We start from the raw sequence: 22,497 nt of genomic DNA on the forward strand, positions 1-22,497 counted from the left end.
TCTTTTTTGAACCCTGTTATAGTCTTGGGCTTCACAACATCCTCTGGCAAAGAGTTCCACAGGTTGACAGTGCGTTGTGTGAAGAAATACTTCCTTTTGTTTTAAACCTGCTGCCTATTAATTTCATTTGGTGACCCCTAGTTCTTGTGTTATGAGGAGTAAACAACACTTCCTTATTTACTTTCTCCACACCAGTCACGGTTTTCTAGACCTCAATCATATCCCCTTAGTCTTCTCTTTTCCAAGCTGAAAAGTCCCAGTCTTATTAATCTCTCCTCATACGGAAGCTGTTCCATACCCCTAATCATTTTTGTTGCCCTTTTCTGAACCTTTTCCAATTCCAGTGTCTCTTTTTTGAGATGAAGCAACCACATCTGCACACAGTATTCAATATGTGGGTGTACCATGGATTTATGTAGAGACAATATGATATTTTCTGTCTTCTTATCTATCCCTTGTTAATGATTCCCAACATTGTTAGCTTTTTTGACTGCTGCTGCACATTGAATGGATGTTTTCAGAGAACTATCCACAATGACTCCAAGTTCTCTTTCTTGAGTGGTAACAGCTAATTTAGACCCCATCATTTTATATCTATAGTTGGGATTATGCTTTCCAACGTGCATTACTTTACATTTACCAACATTGAATTTCATCTGCCATTTTGTTGCCCAGTCACCCAGTTTTGTGAAATCCTTTTGTAGCTCTTCACAGTCTGCCTGGGACGTAACTATCTTGAGTAGTTTTGTATCATCTGCAAATTTTGCCATCTCACTGTTTACCCCTTTTTCCAGATCATTTATGAATATGTTGAATAGAATTGTACAGACCCCTGGTGGATACCACTATCCACCACTTGCCATTCTGAAAACTGACCATTCCTAACCTTTGTTTCCCATCTTTTAACCAGTTGCCAATCCATGAGGACCTTCCCTTTTATCACATGATAGCTTACTTTGCTTAAGAGCCTTTGGTGAGGGACCTTGTCAAAGGCTTTCTGAAAATCTAAGTACACTATAGCCACTGGATCCCCCTTATCCACATGCTTGTTGGCCCCCTCAAAGAATTCTAGTAGATTGGTGAGGCATGATTTCACTTTAAATAAACCAAGTTGACTTTTCCCCAACAAATTATGTTCATCTATGTGTCTGACAATTTAGTTTCAACCAGTTTGCCCGGTACTGTGTTAAGCATTGGGTCATAACTAATCTTTTTAGTGAAGACTGAAGCAAAATAGACAAACATCTTAGCCTTCTTGGTGTCATCTATTAACCCTTCTTCCCTGCTAAGTAATGGACCTACATTTTATTTTGTCTTTCTCTTGCTCCTAATGTATTTATAAAACCTCCTCTTATTGACTTTTGTGCCCCTTGCTAAGTGTAACTCATTTTGTGCCTTAACCTTTCTGATTTTTTCCATCCATCCATACTTAACTATTATTTGGTTCTCAGCCTGAAAAATCTGTTTCCCTTCATGTAGAATTCCTTTATTATTTCCAGACATTAAAGAACTCCAAATACAGCCATATTGGCTTCTCATTATTCTTCCTTTCTTTCCTTTTAATTGGGATAATTTGCTGTTGTGCCTTTAATATGGTCTCCTTGAGATATTGCCAGTTCTCCTGAACTCCTTTTTCCCTTAGATTTTCTTCCTGTGGGACCTTACCTACCAGTTCTCTGAGTTTGTTAAAGTCTGTTTTTTTTTTTTTTTTAAAGTCTGTTGTCCCTATTCTGCTGCTCTCACAATTCCTTCCTTTCCTTAGAATCAATGAATTTATCATTTCATGATCACTTTCACCCAAGTTGCCTTCCACCTTCAGATTCACAATCAACTCCTCATTGTGATTCAATATCAAGTCTAAAATTGTTGCAGCACCTCCCCCTGGGTACTTCTTCCACCTTCTGAAACATGAAATTGTCCGCAGTGCATTCCAAGAATGTATTCTAGATTTTTGCATTTTGTTGTATTGCTTTTTCAACATATGTCTGGGTAGCTGAAGTGCCCCATTACTACCAGGTCTTGTGTTTTGGATATTTGTTATAGTAATGCATCATTGACTTCTTCCTCCTGACTTCATGGTCTATAGCAGAACCCCTAGCCTGTTTGTAATATCAAAATAAAACAGTTTTGCTTAAATAACCTTTACAAAGTTTATCAACAGGATTTTTGGGGGGGTGAGACTTCCCTTGTTATACCTTACATTATGGAATTCATTCCAAAACAACTGTGAGGAAAAAAACACACACAAAAAAGCTGACCTTTTGCTTGGACTAACGGGTGAAACATTGAATAAACCGAAGATTGTTTTGGCAATAAAAACAACTTATGGGCTGTAATCTGTTTCAGGACTTTCTATAGCTATAATATATAGAGAGAGCGAGAGAGAGAGTGTAAAGGGAGGGGTTGCAAACACTTTGGTTGGTGTGTGTGTGTGTGTGTGTGTGTGTGTGTGTGTGTGTGTGTGTGTGTACACACAGAGAGAAACCCCTGCACTCATGGCAGGACTATGTATTATCTAGACCATTTAACCTAAGCAGGAGATATGGTATAACTTGTCTTCTACATCAACTTCTGTAACTCAATTCCAAGTCATACTCGTGATAAAAGCGAAATATTTAACACACTCTTCTCTATGCATTCCTTCTCTACAGCAGCTCCCAATTTTTCCAATCATGACCTTCACTCCCTTGCCCCATCCCCCCCCTGCTAAAATGATCAGTTTAGTTAATAGTGACATTAAAATATCATCATTAGATTTTGGTATCAACATTCAACAGATCAATGGAGCAAGGGGAGTTCATACCTTTCGAAGTCTTTGTTTCAGGTTGTCTGCAGACTCTGCAAGACAACACTGCAGCAGCTTACACTAGGTTCAGGCTTTGAACCGCAAAAGTAATAATAATAAAAACATATATCTTCAACTTCTAACAGTCACGCAATTGAATTTCACTACGTCAATCTTAGCAATCATTGCTAACAATGATATCTTTATTGAAATTTTTTCACAAAAGCGTTATAGCTCTTGCAGGTACAGAAGATTCATATGGAAAATACAATGAGTCATGCATTACCACATGCAAATATAATATACATTTTATGAATTCACAACTTCTCAGTTTTAAACAGAGTTTTTTGAGGTGAAATCAGATGTGTATTCTAATATGTATTCTTTAAGCCCAAAGTTCCATAGCAACACAACTCACTTCATAACTACTGGGAAATTAATTAGAAAGTGTGTGGTGTTGGTCATTAGACATCATGAAAGGTTCCAGTTCGACAGTTATGGAGACTGAAGTCTTCACTTTCCCCAAACAGCCTGGCTTCCCCACACTACCCTGCCAACTTAGCTCCATCGCTGTTCTGGAGAAATCTTCTCTAGTGGTAGAAATGGTAGGTTCAGGCTCCACAGTCCATTGAAATCTGTGGCCTTTTTGCTGAGATTTGAGGTTGGACACTTGTCCAACAGAAACTGCATAAACACCAATAGTTCATTTTACATATGCAACGAAGTTGTCACTGGCTTTAAAAAAATATAAATCTAAATCTATTAAAAAAAACAACAACCCTTCCCTTCATATCATACACTCACAAAGGCCTAATATCTTCCTTAGAAACAGTCTATAAAAATTCATCACATTTTTCAAGCATATAACAATTAACATACTCCAGGGAAATACAAGAATATAAAAAAATGCAATATAACATGGCTTCACTTATTTTTACATTACTAATATAGTAAATGTATATGGCTCTTCGATATTAATCTACTTCACTTTCAATGCTACTGCACTTCAGTTTCTGCCTAACCATTATTCAGAATAAAATGCCATTTGCACTTCATGTATTTATTAAAGGTCTTTTCTGGGTCTCTCATATACAAAGGAAAATCCAGGCATGTGGCTCAAAAATATACAGTTTAGCAGTCAAATACAATATTCACTTTTCCAGTTCTTACTTTTAAAAAGAGAGAAGTACTGCAACATACAAAAACCAAAAGAAAGCTCAATGCTTAAATGGTCTCTGTTGGGTGGTGTGGAGTACTGTGGCTTGACACCAGTAAATTCACTGTAATTAGTTTAACAAGGTTAGTGTAAAAACTGAGTCCTCAGAATAAATGCTAGTGCATCACACATTAACATCACTTAATTAGGTATTCCTCCACAAAAGTAACGTCGTCAATGTAAAATTAATACATCATCTTTCATTATGAATAATGAAAGCATACATAATTTATATGCATTTCTTTTTCACCATTAATGCAGCTTGGGCAATGAAAACAGATTGATTAATTTCATTTTCTGGTCCTCATGCACACTGAGTTCACACAACACTATAGGGGAATGTTTAGCTCATCTCTGAAGCTAAAAATTAATGAACAGTTTATTCATATTAGATTGATGATTTATTTTAACACAAAACCTAAATTTTGGGCCTACTTAGATGACAGTGTCCCTTTCAAGGGGGATTCTCCATAACAGGTGCAGTCGGGATAGAGTTTACCCAAACACTTATGTGCTATATCTATACATGTAATAGGAGCTAGAACCCTGGCCCAATTAAACGTGAGTTCCTTACAGTTATTTTGATGTTTTTTAGAGGAATGGTAACAAAACTGCAGGCCATTAAATCAATAGCCCAGATTTTCAGAAATAAGTGCCTAAGGTTAATTTCATATTTAGGCCTCTAGGTAAGTTACCGGACATTCTTACGTGCTCAGCATCCAGCAGCTCCCACTAAAACCACTCAGTACATTTGAAAATCAGGTCACACTTATTTAGCAGCCTAACTTTAGGCACCTATTTTTGAAAATCTTGGCCAAAGGCTTTTTGCTCCGTGTGCTCCTGCTTGCCATCCCACAGTTGCATGCCAAGACCCTTCTCCTTTTCCTAGATGATGTCATTAATACTACAGTATAGTGGGGCACTTGTCCTATCAGACACATTTAATTCTGAGGTGTAGCTACAAACTACTGTCCCCTAATGGAAGTCAATTTCACTCTTCCCTTACTCTCTAGAGTAGGAAACCCAGGATGCAATTTTAATGCTGAATCCAAGACTGATGGGTGTGAACATAAATGTATGGATATTAGAGAGACAAAGTGGGTGAGGTAATATATTTTATTGGACCCACTTTCACCGGTGAGAGACAAGCTTTCAAGCCACAGAGAACTCTTCTTCAGGTCTGAGAAATGTATATTAAAAAGCTTGTCTCTCTCACCAACAGAAGTTGGTCCAATAAAAGATATTACCTCACCCACTTTGTCTCTAACAGAAATATGTGTCTGCAGCATCACCAAACTAAAAAAGACTTGTCTTAATTTCTACCAGCAGTCTGGAATAAAATGTGTGTAGAAAAAATAAATTTTAAAATTACAATGAAATGGCAAAAATAAGGCAAACTAAAGTCAGTGAAATGCTAAATTAGGCCAACACTCCATCATTAACTTACACTGCTATGAAAAAGGCAGAAAGTCCATATTAAGGATTTTGTTGAATTTTGTCAGACTTTGTATCTTTTATTTGTACTTTTTTAAATAAAACAAAAAATATTTCAGGAAGGATTTCAAAAGGCATAACATGGACACTATGGACTGAACAGAGTTCCCTATTACACATGCTTATTGACTATCTTACCAAAGTAGGCAGTTTCATATATTACAAAGGGGCAAGCAATGAAATGTAACAAGTAAAACTGCACACACTCAATAAACAAGTTGTGCATTCAAAATATAACTCTAAAGCTTCCAAACACATTTATTTCAGACATCCAAAGAGTGTTTGCTCTTGAGCTAGACCCTGTATGTCAGGTTTCAGGCCAGGATCAGGATTTTAATAGGTGAGCTGGAGATAAAGTTAATGTCATTGCTTAAAACGCTAAAAATCATGGTTTATACAAGGAAAGTGTCAAAACAATTTAAGCTACAGCAGCACAAAAAGCAGCACTATATTATGCTTGGCTCAAAGATCATTTATCTAGAAAATACTGTGCAATAATGTCCCATTTTCTCATCATCAGCTATATAATTAGGCTACAAAATACATAAGAACCTATCAGTTCATTGGATATGAAATTATTTTTAGCACTAAACTTTTATATTTAACGTTTCCCTTTTTGTAGTTTTGTCCAGTATCACTTCAACATAGGCTTTAAGATATAGTGTTTCTTCTTCTTTTGTAACACATTTAAGTGACTTATTCGATGTCTTTTAGCTTACAAATCACTCATTCAGTAGAGGTAATAATATAGTCTATAAATGTTACACAAATCAAGCTCTAGATGCTTAACTGATATCCAAGATTAGATGAATGTTTTAAAAAGGTTTTGCAAGAACACTGTACATGCCATCTCACTGCAAGCAAAAAGTATCTATTCCTGGAAGGTCAAAAGATTTTCTTAGTGTGGTATAGGAACACCAGAATACTGTACTTTGGGTTTTGTGTATGGTGAACACAATTCTGGAGATCAACAATATAATCTGATAAAAATCATTTAAAAATTAAACACTTGTTTCAGTACTACTGCTTTATAATCTACACTGTTGATTCCGATACAGTATTTCCATTAAGAAACATCAATATGAAATGCTGACCCAGCCACCCTTCCCCCAAAATAAAACAGGTTTCCTATTCACTCTTTAAAACCTATTGGATACTTCAAGATCATACCCAGGGCTTCCACCCTGGAAAGAGCCGACTGAGGTTTTTGGGATCCATGGCCTGCTGTATCAGAAGGTTCACCTGTCCTCCCACACTGAGCACTGTTCCCTCCTCTACACCTTTCAGCTTCTCCTGAAGCCTCATCAGGACACGTTCTGCAACTTTGTTAAAACTCTGGTCATCTCTGATAGCAAAATAAAAATGACAAATAATCAGATTATACACGGGGCCCGAATAGGATGAACAACTTTGGGTAAGAAGAGAAAAGTATGAAATCCAAGGCAAGAAATAAAGAAGCACCTCTTACCTGGCTTTTCTGTTACATTCCTGATCACTGGTATTGAGTGTGGAGTTGATGTCAGCCTCATCCTCTGGTCTCTGTTGCAAATACAATGCTTTCAAAGGATTCATGGTCCAGTCAAAGAGAGGATCATAGAGCAGCACCTACATAGGAAAGAATTATCTGTTTAAATTAAGTTTTAAACTACAACTAGTTCAATGCCCTAACAGGAAGAGATAAATAAAACAGCTGATGCCCATGCTAGACACACGGCTAAGATCCTCTTATTTGGCACAATCCAGTAGAATCAGAATGTCTCAATTAAGCAGACATGGTACAGAATCAAAACCCTACACCTCTGACCATCCCCAGGCACCAGAGAACTTCTGATCCAATCCAAATTTTGCTACGTTGTCCCATCTCTACAATTAAAAGGTCATTATTTTTAATGATTAAATATTGTTATTGGTTTTCAGTACACAATCTAATTCTCCTTTTTTAATTCCTTTTTAATTTTCAAATTATTAAGAAGCTTGTGTAGCAAAACACTGTTGTTTCTCTTATTTTGCTGAGTGTTTGGTTTGTGTTAGCATTAAAATATAATATATGGAGATATACCTATCTCATAGAACTTGAAGGGACCACGAAAGGTCATCGAGTCCAGCCCCCTGCTTTCATTAGCAGGACCATTGTCTTATGGTTGTGCCTTGAATATTATGTTCTTTAAAAATAACATCATGTTGCCAGGGCAAAATACCCAAACTGATATTTTCTATTACACTGCATGAAATCACCACATTTTGTCTATTGAAAGTACTGTATAAAAGGGATTTAATTCCCATGGCATTGGTCCTGGTAGGAATGCTATATTTCTCTTTGGAAGTTTCTGGATACTGAATAACAGGCAATTTATTTTAATAATTTATATGCCTGAAACGGTTACCACAGCAATGTGAGCTGGTGACTGTTTTGAAAAAGCTACATGCATGAGTAATTCTGGAAAATGCAATGGAACTACAATGTGAAAAAGCTTGTTACAAATATTCATTTGTAGCTGACAGTAAGAATCACAACATTCCAGTCTGTATATATGAAGGCAGGGAATTAAAAGTTTTCTTTCAGTTTTCCATCAGGAAGCATGAAGAAACATTTACCTCCACGATAGTCAGCAAAGCTTCTTGGGAATTTCTCATAACAACCATAGTCTTCTCACAGCATCTACAAAAGATTTTTTTAAATCACATTTTTGGATTTTCTCCCATTTCCAAAGACTATTTTTCTATCATTTAAACAACTGGTATTCATACCCTTCTCAGAGATTATTTTACCACAAGATTATCCTCACTGAAGCTTCCATTTTAGAAAATTACTGAGGAATTTCTGACCTGATAAATTTTTCTGTTAGCAGCTTCTCTCTCCATTCTTCACTAATGGGCTACTGTCCCACACCTCTGAATTTGTAGGCAGCCCAATGTTGTTGCTGGAGGCTTCAAGACTAGCCATGAACTTCAGCTCAGGCCAGCAGACGAGTTCTTCCTAAACTGCAGTAACACTCCAGCAACCGTTTATTAGCAACAACTTAACAAAAACCTGATATAATTGTGTTAAGGTTAATTAATATATGTCTAAGTATCCTATTAGACAAAAAAATCCATTTGTATTCCAGTCACTCACCAAACTGCCAGGGAGGGTTGAATGAGGAGAGAAAGTGCTAACAGCAAGACGATTAGCAGGTAAGAAATTTCTCATTCTGTTGCACCTCTTCTCATTCATCACTAATGGGAAGTAGTGAGCAGCGAATCACAGAAGTAGGGAGGAAAGGAGAACAGATTTTTAATTATAGTAAAATAATAGGTAAGAATGGCTGTTCCCCCATATAAAGAAAGCAATATAAACTAAGAAGTTATCTGGGAACTAACCCAGTCATCATCATCATGTTCCCATTACGCTCTGGTGTTTAGGGCAGTGACGAAGCTCCTCCACTCTTGCCTGTTTTTGGCAAGGTTTTCAATGGTTCCCCAGCTGTGTCCCAGGTTTTTCAGCTCAGCTTCCACAGCTCTTCCCCATGTTGTTTTTGGGTGGCCTCATTTTCACTTGCCTTCAGGTGCCCATCTTAATGCTATTCCGGTAATAGAATCGGTTTCCATCTGAAGCACATGGCCAATCCATCTCCAGCGCCTCCTGGTAATGATGGTGCTCATATCTTACTGGCTGCGCTGTGTGAATAGGTCTTGGTTTGAGACTGTTCTGAGCCAAAAGATATGGAGGATTTTTCTGAGATTGTATGGAATGAAGACAGTTTCAACATGTCAAAAGCCGAACCAGCCCAGTAGTATCTTCTTATTAAAGGATACCTCTGTAGGGGAATGGACACTTAACTTTGCAAGTCTTCCTTTGATGAGGCTCATACACTTTCCCCCCATTGCTCTTAGATGCCTACATATTGACTGGTCATTGTTACAGACAGTTTACTGGACTCGAACTGCTGGTCTGATCCTATGTGGCCATGTTTGTGGTCTTAGGTCAGACACGCCACTGACAGAGCTGTCAAAGTGAACTACAAGGATGTGTATGCTGAGATTTTGGAAATTTGTTTTCCAGGTATGTGCCCCTCCCCCCGCAATGAATCTTGCTTCCACTGTGAGCATGAAAGAGTCCAGGGTGAAAACTGGGTCAACTGTCTGCATGTTGTTTGTATTCAGCTGCCCACAAAGAGACATTCAGATGTGATCTGAGAATGACACACAATTTTGCACTGCATCAGGTGTGTGGTTCCATGTCCTCAACAGGAATTTCTACAAGTGCATTTTGAGGAATCCACTCAAGGGATGAAGCCAAGGCATGACACCAGCAATCCCAGCCACTGGAGATAACTGGCTATGGATGAGCCCTGCCAGGACAATAAAGTTTTGGATCTTACAGAGGTGATAAAATTATGGCCAGAGCCATGTCTGTTTTGACCCAGGGTGAGCAATTCTCGGCATTGGCTTCAAGAGCTTTTCTTCATTTGAACAGGGGATATAAATCCTTTGCAGCAGTGTCCAGTTTGAACTGGTTTGTTCCTCCGGTCACTAACTGGTCCTGTTACCTATTGCATGGTTATTGGTGTGTAACTTGCGACCTGACCCTTGCTGTGACTATTACCACCTATTTCTTAAGACTCTGGGTGCTGAGAACACCCAACGTTCCTAGGGAGTCTCCCATCCAAGTACTAGTCAGCATGAGCCCGTTTACCTTCTGAGATCAGACTGTCCTGAAGAAAATCCAGAATAGCTGGGTAGCAGGGTTCTTGGGGGTTTTGTTTTCCCTTGATACCACAAGATAAACTTTATCCAGATTCAGGTTAGACCTTTCGTGTTCAAGTTTCCTGAAGAAGAGTAAACTCCCATTCACTCTGGAGGATAGTGCAAGCCTGATTAATAGTTCTGTCCCAACAGCCAAGCTGTCAAGTATAAATGGGCTGGATGGGGGAATTAGGACCTTGGTAAAGGATGTCTGGTCTCATTTCTAGATGCAGTGGAGGGAGGGGTTTCTAACATTATGTCTATTAGGTAAAAACCATGTTTTCCTTGGCTAGTGTGCAGCTACATCTATCACACGAAAACAAATCAAAATTGAAGTTATACAGAAGACTCTCGACACCAGTCTTACAAACAACCAGTTTTATATGAGCAAGTTGACATGCCTTCATATTCTGATGCCTTCGAAGCATTTGAAATGGCTTTGCAGTGGTCTAAAGGCAAGAAGAAAGTGATGCAGTGCATCATAAGGCAACTTATGCTACGTATGTACAGTGACTTTGAGGTTTTCTATTTTATGAACTACTCACTATAGGCTGCACTAACAGCATAGGGTGAGTAGAGCAAGTGCAGCCTAAGGGCTGTCAATCAAGGTGTCTGCTGGGTTACCATTGCGCATCTGCACATGTGCAGAAGGGACTCCTGGCCAGAGAAGTGCAGGTCTCCAGAACCTGTTATGGTTGTTCCTGCCTAGCACCAGTTTCTTATCTTACCCAGCAACAGTTTCTGATTTCGTAACCTGTTTTTCTGTACTGATTGGTCAAGTGATAACACCTATATATATTGTACATTATTATCAGTTCTTTGACAAGCAATCTGGCTAAGGGTGTGCGTGTGTTTGCCCTACTGTGATTCTGCCTGACCAACAGCACTCCAGTGCTTATGGTTTTACTTTCTTTTTTTTAATAAAGTTTATTATTTAAACTACTCACTGAGGACTCCAGAATTTGGATATCACACCAGGCGGAGGAACCCACAAAGGGGCACTAGTGCCACGAAAGGGAAAGACCTAGCAGAGTGCTCCCCAGCACTCCCCAGTAAAATAAGGGTTCTACCATAAAACGAAATGGTCAAGAGAAACTGCACCATCAACTTGTTCCATTGCCAAAGGGAGAAAATCTAGTGGCCTGCACTGATGGGAGTCTCCAGCAACAACTGACCACCTCTGAACTCCATCACTGGGCAGCATTAACCCATTAGTGATGAATGAGGAGAGAAGCTGTACAACCGAAGGACAATATTAAAGATTCCATAATTGATTGTTACATGGCACTAATTCCGATTTGATTATTCTCCATAGGAAGTTAAGAGTTCTCTCAACACTCTCTGCACTATATTACATACTATAAACAATCATAATTTAGGAGACCTTTGGCTGCCCTCTTAGGCCTAAGAAGCATCGCTTACCTTCTAAAGACTCCCTCCACGCCAGTGATGCCCATCCCATCCACAATGTCTCTGGTTAACCTAAAGGGAACAGTCTCTGGTGTGGGAAGGATTTTGCCCTGTTCAAAAGCAACCCCTGAAGTAAGAGATATAGTGAAATGTTACAAAAATGTTTAGGAAAAGACAACTGAAAGCTTTTTTTTTTTTTTTTTTTTTTTTTTTTACTTTTCCTCTTACCTAAATCTATGTGCACCAATTCTGCAGTTTGCTCATCTATCAGGATATTCTGTACGTGTCTATCTCCAAGCCCAAGTATGTAACCAACTGAAAAGAGATTATCTCAAAATGAAACGATTTGTATGAAATCATGATTTGTAAAACTACTTTACATTTTAGTGTACATGATTGCTCCTTAGAATACATGATTACGCCTTACACAATCACCTTTGTAAAAATGCTGAAAAATCTAATAGAACATATTCATGGAATAAGCTTGATTTATGTAAACAAGTTAAAAGTAAGAGAAAAATAATACACACAGTTCTATATGTATACATGTAGCTCCAGTATAGAATACCAAATGTCATGCAATAAGTTTGCAACCAAAGAGATGAATTAGATAAAATAGGTGAAAGTTTCTGCTGATGTAAATGTGCACAGGTCTATTTCAGAGGAGTTCTTCCCATTTGCATCAGCAGACAATTTAGCCCTATGACTTCATAAAACTGGTCCAAGAAAGAAAGTCGATTCACAGTAAAATAAAGAACAAGTCAAAAACATTTAATATGCAGTAGAACTCTCACATCTGGATTTTGCTAATCTATAAATTTTATAAATACATACAAAAGAAGCAATCTTTCCTTACTTTTCAGCAAAAAGATTTGCTAGGAGATGCTGTAGTGAGTGACTACTAGCGAGGTTTCATATTTTTACAATACAGAGTATTTCATAAGTTCATTCTGGCATATAATAAATAACACAACAACAATTGTCAAAATAAATGTACAACATGCATTTTGTGATGCATGATCTTTTCCTTATTAGCTGACAATGAACCCACTAATTTGCTAAATTCAGTCATTCACAAATAAGTCTCCCCGACATATGTCAATCAATAGATTCCATTGTACTGTATATAACATACTGAATTCCAAGTATGGAAATTATTTTTGTGTGTGAAAAAGTATGAAAGGTTATGGTTCTGTATAGGGCTGTGCACACCACTTAAGCTGCATGTTGAGGTCTTAAACATGTCATTGGGCTGTGTGCAGGCCCACTGCACAGGAATTTACCCTAGGAGAAGGCATACATGCAACATGCTAAGTATGTTCATCTTATATTAAATAGGGATTCTTGCCATATTGTTTAGACCTAAGATAGAGCCTACTTTAACACTCACTCTGCTATCGGATGTCGTCCAGAACCTAAATATTCATTTTAACTCCAGAACTCAATTATCCATGAGTTAAGAAAAAAAATATCAATTTTACCTTATTAAAAATCCACTTTTTGCATTTCCTTGTTAACTGCAGCAGCCGTTAGATAAAAATTCCCCCCCCCAAATTGAGTATATTACTATAAATGCCACTAATGATGCTGGTTCGCAAAAAAAGTAAAAATGGAGCCTTCCTTTGATTCAGTTCTTGGGGGAGGGAAGGCAGTGGAAATCAGTGTTTAATTGGAAATATGTTTTAAATCTTCTAGGACTTAAAAAAACCTTATAAAAAGCAAAAGAGCAATGTTTGATACTGTCTTTCTAGTGAGACAAATGGAATCAGTGTTTCAATAAACTGGGTGCTGGAAGTCATCATTTAAAAAAACAACAACCTGTTTTTGTTATTTTTTATTTCCCATTCAATATGTCTTAGCTTAATTGCTGTTAACGTAAAATGTTCTAATCTCCTTGTTTATAGTTATGCTAGTTATTACCAACATTAGGTTTGAAAATATATTATCTTGAAAACAATGACAGCAGTTGCTTTACATACCGATAGATGATGTAGCCACACTGCGAGTATATGCCAATCGTTTCTCAAACCAAACAGCTGGGTCCAGGAATTTTTCCATGCAGAAATAGCGAAACACAGGTTGAAAATTCTGGCAAACGTCCATAAAGATGTTGTATTTCTCTTCAGAATGCAGTTTTTGTGCATCCTTTAAACAAACCACAAATAAATTAGCCATGATTTCACCCATTAACTAGTTTGGATGGAGCCTACTCCATTCTTTGGAAAGAAATACACAATGCTCTACTCCCATATCAAATTCTCTCTCTCTCTAACATAGATACACAATCTTGCAGCTGTGACAAAACTTCTCTGTATTCATGGTAATAATTAAATTATTTTCTAGTTTTCATAAATTACTGTGTTCTCTCATTATGATGAAAAACACTGACAAATGTAAATTAATTCTGCAAAATATGGCATACCCTGTTGGGCTTCCACAAAAGGTCCATTCTGAACTTCAACCGAGCTTTGATAATGGAAGGGATTATCACGTCATACTATTGGAGATCCAACTATAGTTTGATCCTTCACATGCCAAGTTTTTACTTTATAATTTAGACTTTTAGTAGTTAATCTCAGGTTATTGTCATATAAACCCGGAGATCTAGTTAACTAGTTCTATTTCATTGCCTATATTCTCGGTTTTAAATATTGGGTTTATAACAGAAATGTATTCATTAACACTATATATATATATATTTTTTAAAAGATCAAAACTCTAAAGAATCTCTGCACGACACTAAATGAGCAAGATTTTTTGCTATTGTGACTCACCATCATTGTCTTTTGACAGTAAGTACTGCTGTAGTCTTTTGGCCTGTATCTCCTGTGAGCTCCCTCTTCAGGATTCACAAGGAATTCACCAATGGGAGCTGTCCCTGAGCACCACTCCAGGACACCACTTCTCTGAGAAAGGGGAATCACCTGGGAAAAGAAAACCAACACCACAACCCTAACATGTATCTCTTAAAAAGGCATGTGTATTACAGTAGACTGTACAATTGAGTTCCACATACCTTGTTATGACCCAGTGTACCTGGGGCAGCCCTCACTGGAAATGCCAAGGTCAGGGCAGGCTACAAAGGGGAGAGCAGATACTCCCAAGACTGGTGGGGTAACACTGAAGTTAAACTCCTCAACCAGTCACAAACGGTGCTTCCGATTCCCCACATTGGTTATCAAGAAGCAAAAAAGAAATCACACAGCCCCCTTTATTGCATCCCAGTTCTCTGACTCCCAGTCAGCACCTAGGTCCAGGTCAGTGAAGTTATTTAAAAAAAACATCTGCTCATATATACAAAATGTTCTTCCGACCCCAAAGGGTCAGCCACATTAAAAGGTCAGTATAGGTTTGGATCTTCCCCAAAATACCACACTGCCAGCCAATCCTTTAGTGTCTAAAGCTAAAGGTTTATAATAAAGAAAAAAGAAAGAACAAGAAGTGAGATGTTAAATGGTAAAACAGTCACATACATAACAAGAGGTAAGAAGCAGGACTGAAGACAAAATGGAGAAGATGCAGCTGTCTTTTATAGTCTTTTGCCATGCGGCTTATGCTTCCTTTGTTTCAAACACAAGCTGCCCAGCACATGGCTTGGAAGCCTTTTCTGTCCATAGGCATGCCCCTGCATACCTTGCTGAGTCATAAGGTGTATCCCTTGCCTTCTCTCAATGGGTCAGTTGTATAGCTGATGGTCCTTAATGGACCATCAAGCAGGCTAGGCAGTGCTGATGCCAAACTGTCTGGGAGTGTCACCCAGAAGCATAGCACAAATTTGAAATACAGACATACATACATATCTGTAACTCATAATACAACAGTGATACACACATATAAACAAGATGATCATATCTGGCAAATTATAACATTTTTGCAGATATCTTACATGGCATATCTGACATAACTCATTGCAATTTTACAATATTTTACAATATTTACAATAAGGTGAAAACTTGTTCACCTTAGTCTCTAAGGATAGAACAAGCAGCAATGGGCTTAAACTGCAGCATGGCAGGTTTAGGTTGGACATTAGGAAAAAGTTCCTAACTGTCAGGGTGGTTAAACACTGGAATAAATTGCCTAGGAAGGTTGTGGAATCTCCATCTCTGGAGATATTTAAGAGTAGGTTAGATAAATGTCTATCAGGGATGGTCTAGACAGTATTTGGTCCTGCCATGAGGGCAGGGGACTGGACTCGATGACCTCTCGAGGTCCCTTCCAGTCCTAGAATCTATGAATCTATTAATATTGGTATTCATAATATCCTAAAGTGTCCCCCAGATTCCATACAGCATCATACTTGTTTTTATACAGCTTTTTATAAGCACAACTGGAAGACATCATTTTATCAAAAGAAACTGCTAGGGAACCATTTACAGCTATTACTAATACTTCAATACAACATAATTACCCTGCTGAGTTTCCATGTTTGGTCAGGTAGTAAAATGATGCAATGATTACTAATAGTTCAACACAAATTTTATAGGATTATTACAAGCAATTGCGGGTATTAAGATACCATGTAACAATTGCCAGGTACTAGTGAACAGATGTTCACATCACAATTGGCTCTAACTGCCCCCTCCTTGTTGGTTGCCTTAGCAGACTGAATTGGTACAGAGACTAAATAATCCTCTGGCTGAGTGGTAGTCATCTCTTTTAGTTTTGATTCCTTCCTACTCCTTTGGTTTTTGTACATCTTCTGTCTTCTTATCCTTGTTGTTCATTGCTGATGGATTATGAAAGACTTGAAATCTCACAGTAAAGAGGGAGTTTGTATTTTCATGGTAATTTCTATTATATACATTTAAAAACCCTATGAACACTTTTCCTTCCTCCCTGTCCTCCTTCATTTTGCACGTTTACAAAATATACCAAGTTTGATTGAAAACTATTTAAGCAAGACATAATGAAATCCACCTATGAGTTCTTGAAAGTATTATAGGATACATAACTAATTAGGATAAATCCCTTCACAGACTGAAACACAGTTCCAATTTGTCAAAGACAAAGCTCATTCAACCTTCATTTAAAACTATTTATTAGCAGCTCATCTTAAATTCTTTTATAATATGTTTGTACACACCATACACATTAGAGGGAAGAAAAAGGGGAAAAGCTTATGTCCAAACTAATTTTTTATATCCAGAAATATTAAATTCATTCTTTGTCTCATCAAATACAGTTCTGACATTCAGATCCTGCATTTGCAGATTTTGGATTGGGCTGTTGGACTCAGTTGAACTTGTAAGGGATCCTACAAGACTGAAATTAAAGAGAAAACTTAAATGATCTTGTGTGCTGAAACCTAATGGTCAGCAGTTTACAACTGAGTGGCAGTAAATGGCTTTCTCATTTTACCCTTTCAAGTCTCTACAAAGAAAGCTTCCAGGGGTATTTAAATAGACATCAGGGCATCAGATAATTTTTCCGTGGACTTTATAGACTGGAGAAAATTAAATGGTAACCTTTGCTTTATCTGAACTCTGCCCCACCTGAGGAAATAGTTAATTTCTTGACAACATACCGTGCTTTTAGCTAGCTTTTGGGTTATAGAGATAAAAGAAGAGAGTAAAATTGTCAAACTACACAAGAGCCATTTATCACAACTCTGCTGCAGCAGCAGCTGGAGGCTACCTTATATCTTCGGATGGTGAGTTTTCTTTTTCTGGTTTCAGTGTTTTGCTGGAGCAGTGTATTGCACATCTGGAAAACCTGCTGCATGACAGCATCCTGTCTCAGGTCATCCCGGCCCTTTAAAAGAAATACAAAAGGCAATTAAAGGACAATTCTTCTAACATCCAACTTCCTCTTTATTGCCATAAAGGTGCTCTTAGAAGAGCAACAGCCTCCACAAAACATAAAAATTAAATGTTCTCCTATTCACCCAAGTCAAACTATGTAAATATAATTAATACTTGGTTTTGTAGTACACTTCAGAAGCTTGAAAATAAAGTTCATCTACCAGTTTTTATTCCTTCTTCGCATTGCAAACATTTGATTTTTGATTTTTAGGGTTTCCAAAACCCTATGTAACTTACTTATGTTAGCATGCTTTTAAAGATGTCATTTCATTCAAAGCTACACTCTATCCCATAATTAGCCATAAGGCCTGCAGATCGCAGCTTTTCCAGAGGTCTCAGTGTACCACAATTGCAACACAGTCCTAGTTACCACTGCTAGAGATCTGTAAAACCCACATTTCCCAAGAGTAGTGCTATATCACTGTGCAATCAGTTGGGCTAGAATGAAGCTGGTTGAACTAATGCAGTCACTATTTTTAAAGCCACTTGGGAATGAATAAAGGGAGTTAGAGATCATTAATCAAATCAATCCGTTCTAAAGTAACTTTTCTAGAATCTTGTACCTATGTTTGAAATTTCAAAGTCTCTGCTTTTAAAATCTCTCCAACTACTAATCCTTTTATTTCTAAGAAAAACAAGACTAAACACTTAGAATAAAGAGTTTCTACCCACATGATTCTATACCAACAAGCATGAACTTTTGAGCACATCTTTGGTTAGCAGTGTAAAAGTACAGTGCTTTATTTCAATACACACTCCAGCCACTAGAAGGAACATAAATAATCACACACTTCAGCAGGTCTCATATTCTATCCAATAGTGGGCAACAGTACATGTGCACACTGTAGGAGGACAGAGATATACAAATTCGTATATTATATACTTAGTTTATGGCTAGCCATTCAGGATTAGCCAACTACAAAAGCAGTTTCTCTTCCCTTGGTGTTCACACCTCAACTGCTAAAGAGGGCCTCATCCTCCCTGATTGAACTAACCTCGTTATCTCTAGCCGTACTCACTCTTGCTTGCATATTTATACCTGCCCCTGGAAATTTCCACTACATGCATCCAAAGAAGTGGGTATTCACCTACGAAAGCTCATGCTCCTATACATCTGTTAGTCTATAACGTGCCACAGGACTCTTCGCTGCTAAATGCTTCATGTCACTTTTGAAAATGAGTGAGGCTCCTAAGTCAGTTAAGCATTGAAACACTTAGCAAAGCAACACTTAAATACATTTAAAAATTTGGTTCCATGTCTATGACTTGTAGAAACAGGACACTGCCCTCTGGCAACTACAGCAGATAGAGCTCACCTTGACAAGTTGCCTCCTCTCTTTTCCATCTGATCCTATACAATCTATTATTTTAGGCAGATTCAGGCCTCCTGCTAAGCGAAACTCTGGCTTGAATGATCTTATTGTCACCAAATTTTCATATTTCCCAGTAGGGTCCACCTGAAATTATAATTAAAAATTACTATAAAATATCATATTCATTAGTGAGGAAAAATGTTTCATTATCTATAAACCCGAAGCTTTGCAAATTTCATTAGCAGACTTTAAACGATGCAAGATTGTTATTATAGGACATCTGTAGTCTCCAAGTTCAAGTAGTTTATTAATCATATTAGCACTAAAAATAAGCATATGAAAACCTAATGAAACAATATCTATATTAAGAAATGAATATACAATATCAGAAAAATATACCAAAATCTATTGAAAAATATCCTGGAAAAATCATGGAGCAGGTCCTCAAGGAATCAATTATGAAACATTTAGAGGAGAGGAAAGTGATCAGGAACAGTCAGCATGGATTCACGAAGGGGAAGTCGTGCCTGACTAACCTAATTGCCTTCTATGATGAGATAACTGGCTCTGTGGATGAGGGGAAAGCAGTGGATGTGTTATTCCTTGACTTTAGCAAAGCTTTTGATACGGTCTCCCACAGTATTCTTGCCGCCAAGTTAAAGAAGTATGGGCTGGATGAATGGACTGTAAGATGGATAGAAAGCTGGCTAGATCGTTGGGCTCAACGGGTAGTGATCAATGGCTCCATGTCTAGTTGGCAGCCGGTTTCAAGCGGAGTGCCCCAAGGGTCGGTCCTGGGGCCGGTTTTGTTTAATATCTTTATTAATGATCTGGAGGATGGTGTGGACTGCACTCTCAGCAAGTTTGCAGATGACACTAAACTAGGAGGCGTGGTAGATACACTAGAGGGTAGGGATCTGATACAGAGGGACCTAGACAAATTAGAGGATTGGGCCAAAAAAAACCTGATGAGGTTCAACAAGGACAAGTGCAGAGTCCTGCACTTAGGACGGAAGAATCCCATGCACTGCTACAGACTAGGGACCGAATGACTAGGTAGCAGTTCTGCAGAAAAGGACCTAGGGGTTACAGTGGACGAGAAGCTGGATATGAGTCAACAGTGTACTCTTGTTGCCAAGAAGGCTAATGGCATTTTGGGCTGTATAAGTAGGGGCATTGCCAGCAGATCAAGGAACATGATCGTTCCCCTTTATTCGACATTGGTGAGGCCTCATCTGGAATACAGTGTCCAGTTTTGGGCCCCACACTACAAGAAGGATGTAGAAAAATTGGAAAGAGTCCAACGGAGGGCAACAAAAATGATTAGGGGTCTGGAGCACATGACTTATGAGGAGAGGCTGAGGGATTGTTTAGTCTTCAGAAGAGAAGAATGAGGAGGGATTTGATAGCAGCCTTCAACTACCTGAAGGGGGGTTCCAAAGAGGATGGAGCTCGGCTGTTCTCAGTGGTGGCAGATGACAGAACAAGGAGCAATGGTCTCAAGTTGCAGTGGGGGAGGTCCAGGTTGGATATTAGGAAACACTATTTCACTAGGAGGGTGGTGAAGCACTGGAATGAGTTACCTAGGGAGGTGGTGGAGTCTCCTTCCTTGGAGGTTTTTAAGGCCCGGCTTGACAAAGCCCTGGCTGGGATGATTTAGTTGGGAATTGGTCCTGCTTTGAGCAGGGGGCTGGACTAGATGACCTCTTGAGGTCCCTTCCAACCCTGATATTCTATGATTCTATGATCCAAATATGTAAATATGTACTCATAAGCACATACATAAATGCAACAAAGGTAGGGGAAGAGGGCATTTAAAGCAAAGGGGAAAAAAGCAAAGATCACAGGCAAAGGACCACACACCCTGACTTCCATTGAGAAGAAATGGATGGATATTAAATTGTAAATATATCTCAACTTTATTCACCTTAATTTCCATGGTGGGAACAACAACATCCTCCAAGTTCTTTAGTTTAGTAATAGGCTGGCCAGCAGGAATACTTATGCCTTCTGCAGTTAAAATCAATGCATTATTTTAAATCAACAACTGCAGTTCACACTTATCAGTTTATCCTTGTTTTCCCCCAAAAGGTTGCTCAGTCTGGGTCCTGAACCCAAGATCTGAGTGAGGGAAAGGGCAGCTACTGCCATAAGCACTCCTTGGGCCCTTTCATCTAGGGAGCCAAACTGAGGTAATGAAAACACTTCTCTCACAGTCAAGAGTAATGGAAGCTCCCTAAAAGTAGGGGGGCCACCGATGACCAAACTGTGGCCCCACCCCCCGAGCCACCCCTTCCTTCCGAGCTGTCACCCGTGCGTTGCCCCCTCTCCCCAAGCCCCCGAGCTCATGACGCCTCACGCCTTCTCACAACGCCCCACCCTGCCCCTTCCCCCTGAATCCCTGCCCCCGCGCTGCCCCTTCCCCGAGACCCCACCCTCACGCCATCACTTCCCCACCAGACCTCGCCTCTGCACCACCCCTCCCCACAACACCCCAGTTTCCGCTCCTTCCTCTCTGCCCCCTCCCCCCTGTTGCTCGCCCTTATGGCCAGTAAAAAGGGATGGGGTCATGGCCCCCTGGCCTCCCCTGCTCCCAGTAGCACTAGGAATTCTCTGGAAGTCTCATATCCAAGAACCACTCCAGTTGAACCTCAAAGTGCAAGTTGTTTTATATGACTTCTAAATCAGAGTAGGTCTTATATTTAACATAATTAGGACATAGTAGCAGTACAGCAGCCCGTCTGCATTTTGGTAATAATACTTAACATTTAAATAGCATCTTTCATCCAAGGATTTCAAAGAAAACAATAGTTAACTGACCTATCCCCACCCTATGCAGTGTCATGCCTATTTTACAGCTGGGGGAACTGATGCCTAGAGAGACTCAGTGACTGCCCCAAGATAAGGCAATGGTAGAGCTGGGAGTAAAGCTTAGTAATTGTGACTCTAAATACCTTGCCCAACTACTGACCAACAAGCCCTCTTTTCAAATACTTACTTCTTTGAGATTTCCATGGAGTGGCATCCAGATTTGCTAATGTTATGTACGCATCACAAAGTGCCTCTACACCTCTAACCATCTGAGGTCTCTTACTTTTTATAATGTTAATTATGTTGTTGGCAGCCTCCATTCGATCCTACAGAACAAAAAACAAAAACAAAAAACCAAATACATTTTGCAAGTTACTCCTTACCAGGTCAAAGACACACAGTATATTGCCATCAAGTAGAATTGAACCTATCCTGGGAAAACAGAGGAAACACAGATACTGAATATCCTCTGCAATACAAACCTGGATTCATATAAATGCTAATTCAGTGTTTTCCAACCTGGGGTGGGAAGGACAGTGAACTATTTGTGGGGGTGGGTATGTCCAAACAAAGTGGAGAAGGAGTGAGACTGAGAAAGCTGCAGGACACCAGATCCACTCTCCATCCTATGCAAACATGGGGCAAATAAAGGGGTTGGTGGCTCTTGGAAAGCCACCCACCATCCCCTTTTCTGCTTCTGCTATTGTCCCTAATGTAGCTGGCTGGGGGAGCAGCTCACATGTACGAGGCTGAAGGCTCAAGCAGCTTGCCCGTCCAAGCTTCCCTTCTCTGCTCCCAACTTTGTGGTACTTCGCTCAATTTAGCACACCAATGGAAGCCCCAATCCACAGCTACATACAGCCTACTGACGAGCTGGGGAAAGGGATCAGAACTATCAAAGAGGAGGAGAAAAGCCAACTACAAATATGGAAAAAAGAT

General features: G+C 39.0%; 1 protein-coding gene across 2 annotated transcripts in view; it reads right to left on the bottom strand.

Annotated features, from left to right (window-relative positions):
• Window positions 1-2,958: 2,958 nt before the first annotated feature.
• ATM (ATM serine/threonine kinase) overlaps window positions 2,959-22,497 on the bottom strand; it is a 113,632-nt gene continuing 94,093 nt past the window's right edge. Inside the window, exons 53-63 of one of the 2 annotated variants that reach the window (XM_034758832.1) lie at window positions 21,746-21,884; window positions 20,675-20,757; window positions 18,751-18,891; window positions 17,268-17,384; window positions 14,405-14,554; window positions 13,610-13,775; window positions 11,859-11,945; window positions 11,643-11,757; window positions 8,091-8,154; window positions 6,964-7,100; window positions 2,959-6,840 (exon numbers count right to left, since the gene is read on the bottom strand). In XM_034758832.1, coding sequence (XP_034614723.1) covers window positions 6,660-6,840; window positions 6,964-7,100; window positions 8,091-8,154; window positions 11,643-11,757; window positions 11,859-11,945; window positions 13,610-13,775; window positions 14,405-14,554; window positions 17,268-17,384; window positions 18,751-18,891; window positions 20,675-20,757; window positions 21,746-21,884 — 1,380 coding nt within the window. In that variant the 3' untranslated portion in view covers window positions 2,959-6,659. The remainder of the gene's footprint in view (window positions 6,841-6,963; window positions 7,101-8,090; window positions 8,155-11,642; window positions 11,758-11,858; window positions 11,946-13,609; window positions 13,776-14,404; window positions 14,555-17,267; window positions 17,385-18,750; window positions 18,892-20,674; window positions 20,758-21,745; window positions 21,885-22,497) is intronic. The other variant, XM_034758834.1, reaches the window with a different exon arrangement.

This window comes from Trachemys scripta, chromosome 1, assembly GCF_013100865.1.
Source record: "Trachemys scripta elegans isolate TJP31775 chromosome 1, CAS_Tse_1.0, whole genome shotgun sequence".
In the NCBI taxonomy this organism is placed as follows: Eukaryota; Metazoa; Chordata; order Testudines; family Emydidae; genus Trachemys; species Trachemys scripta.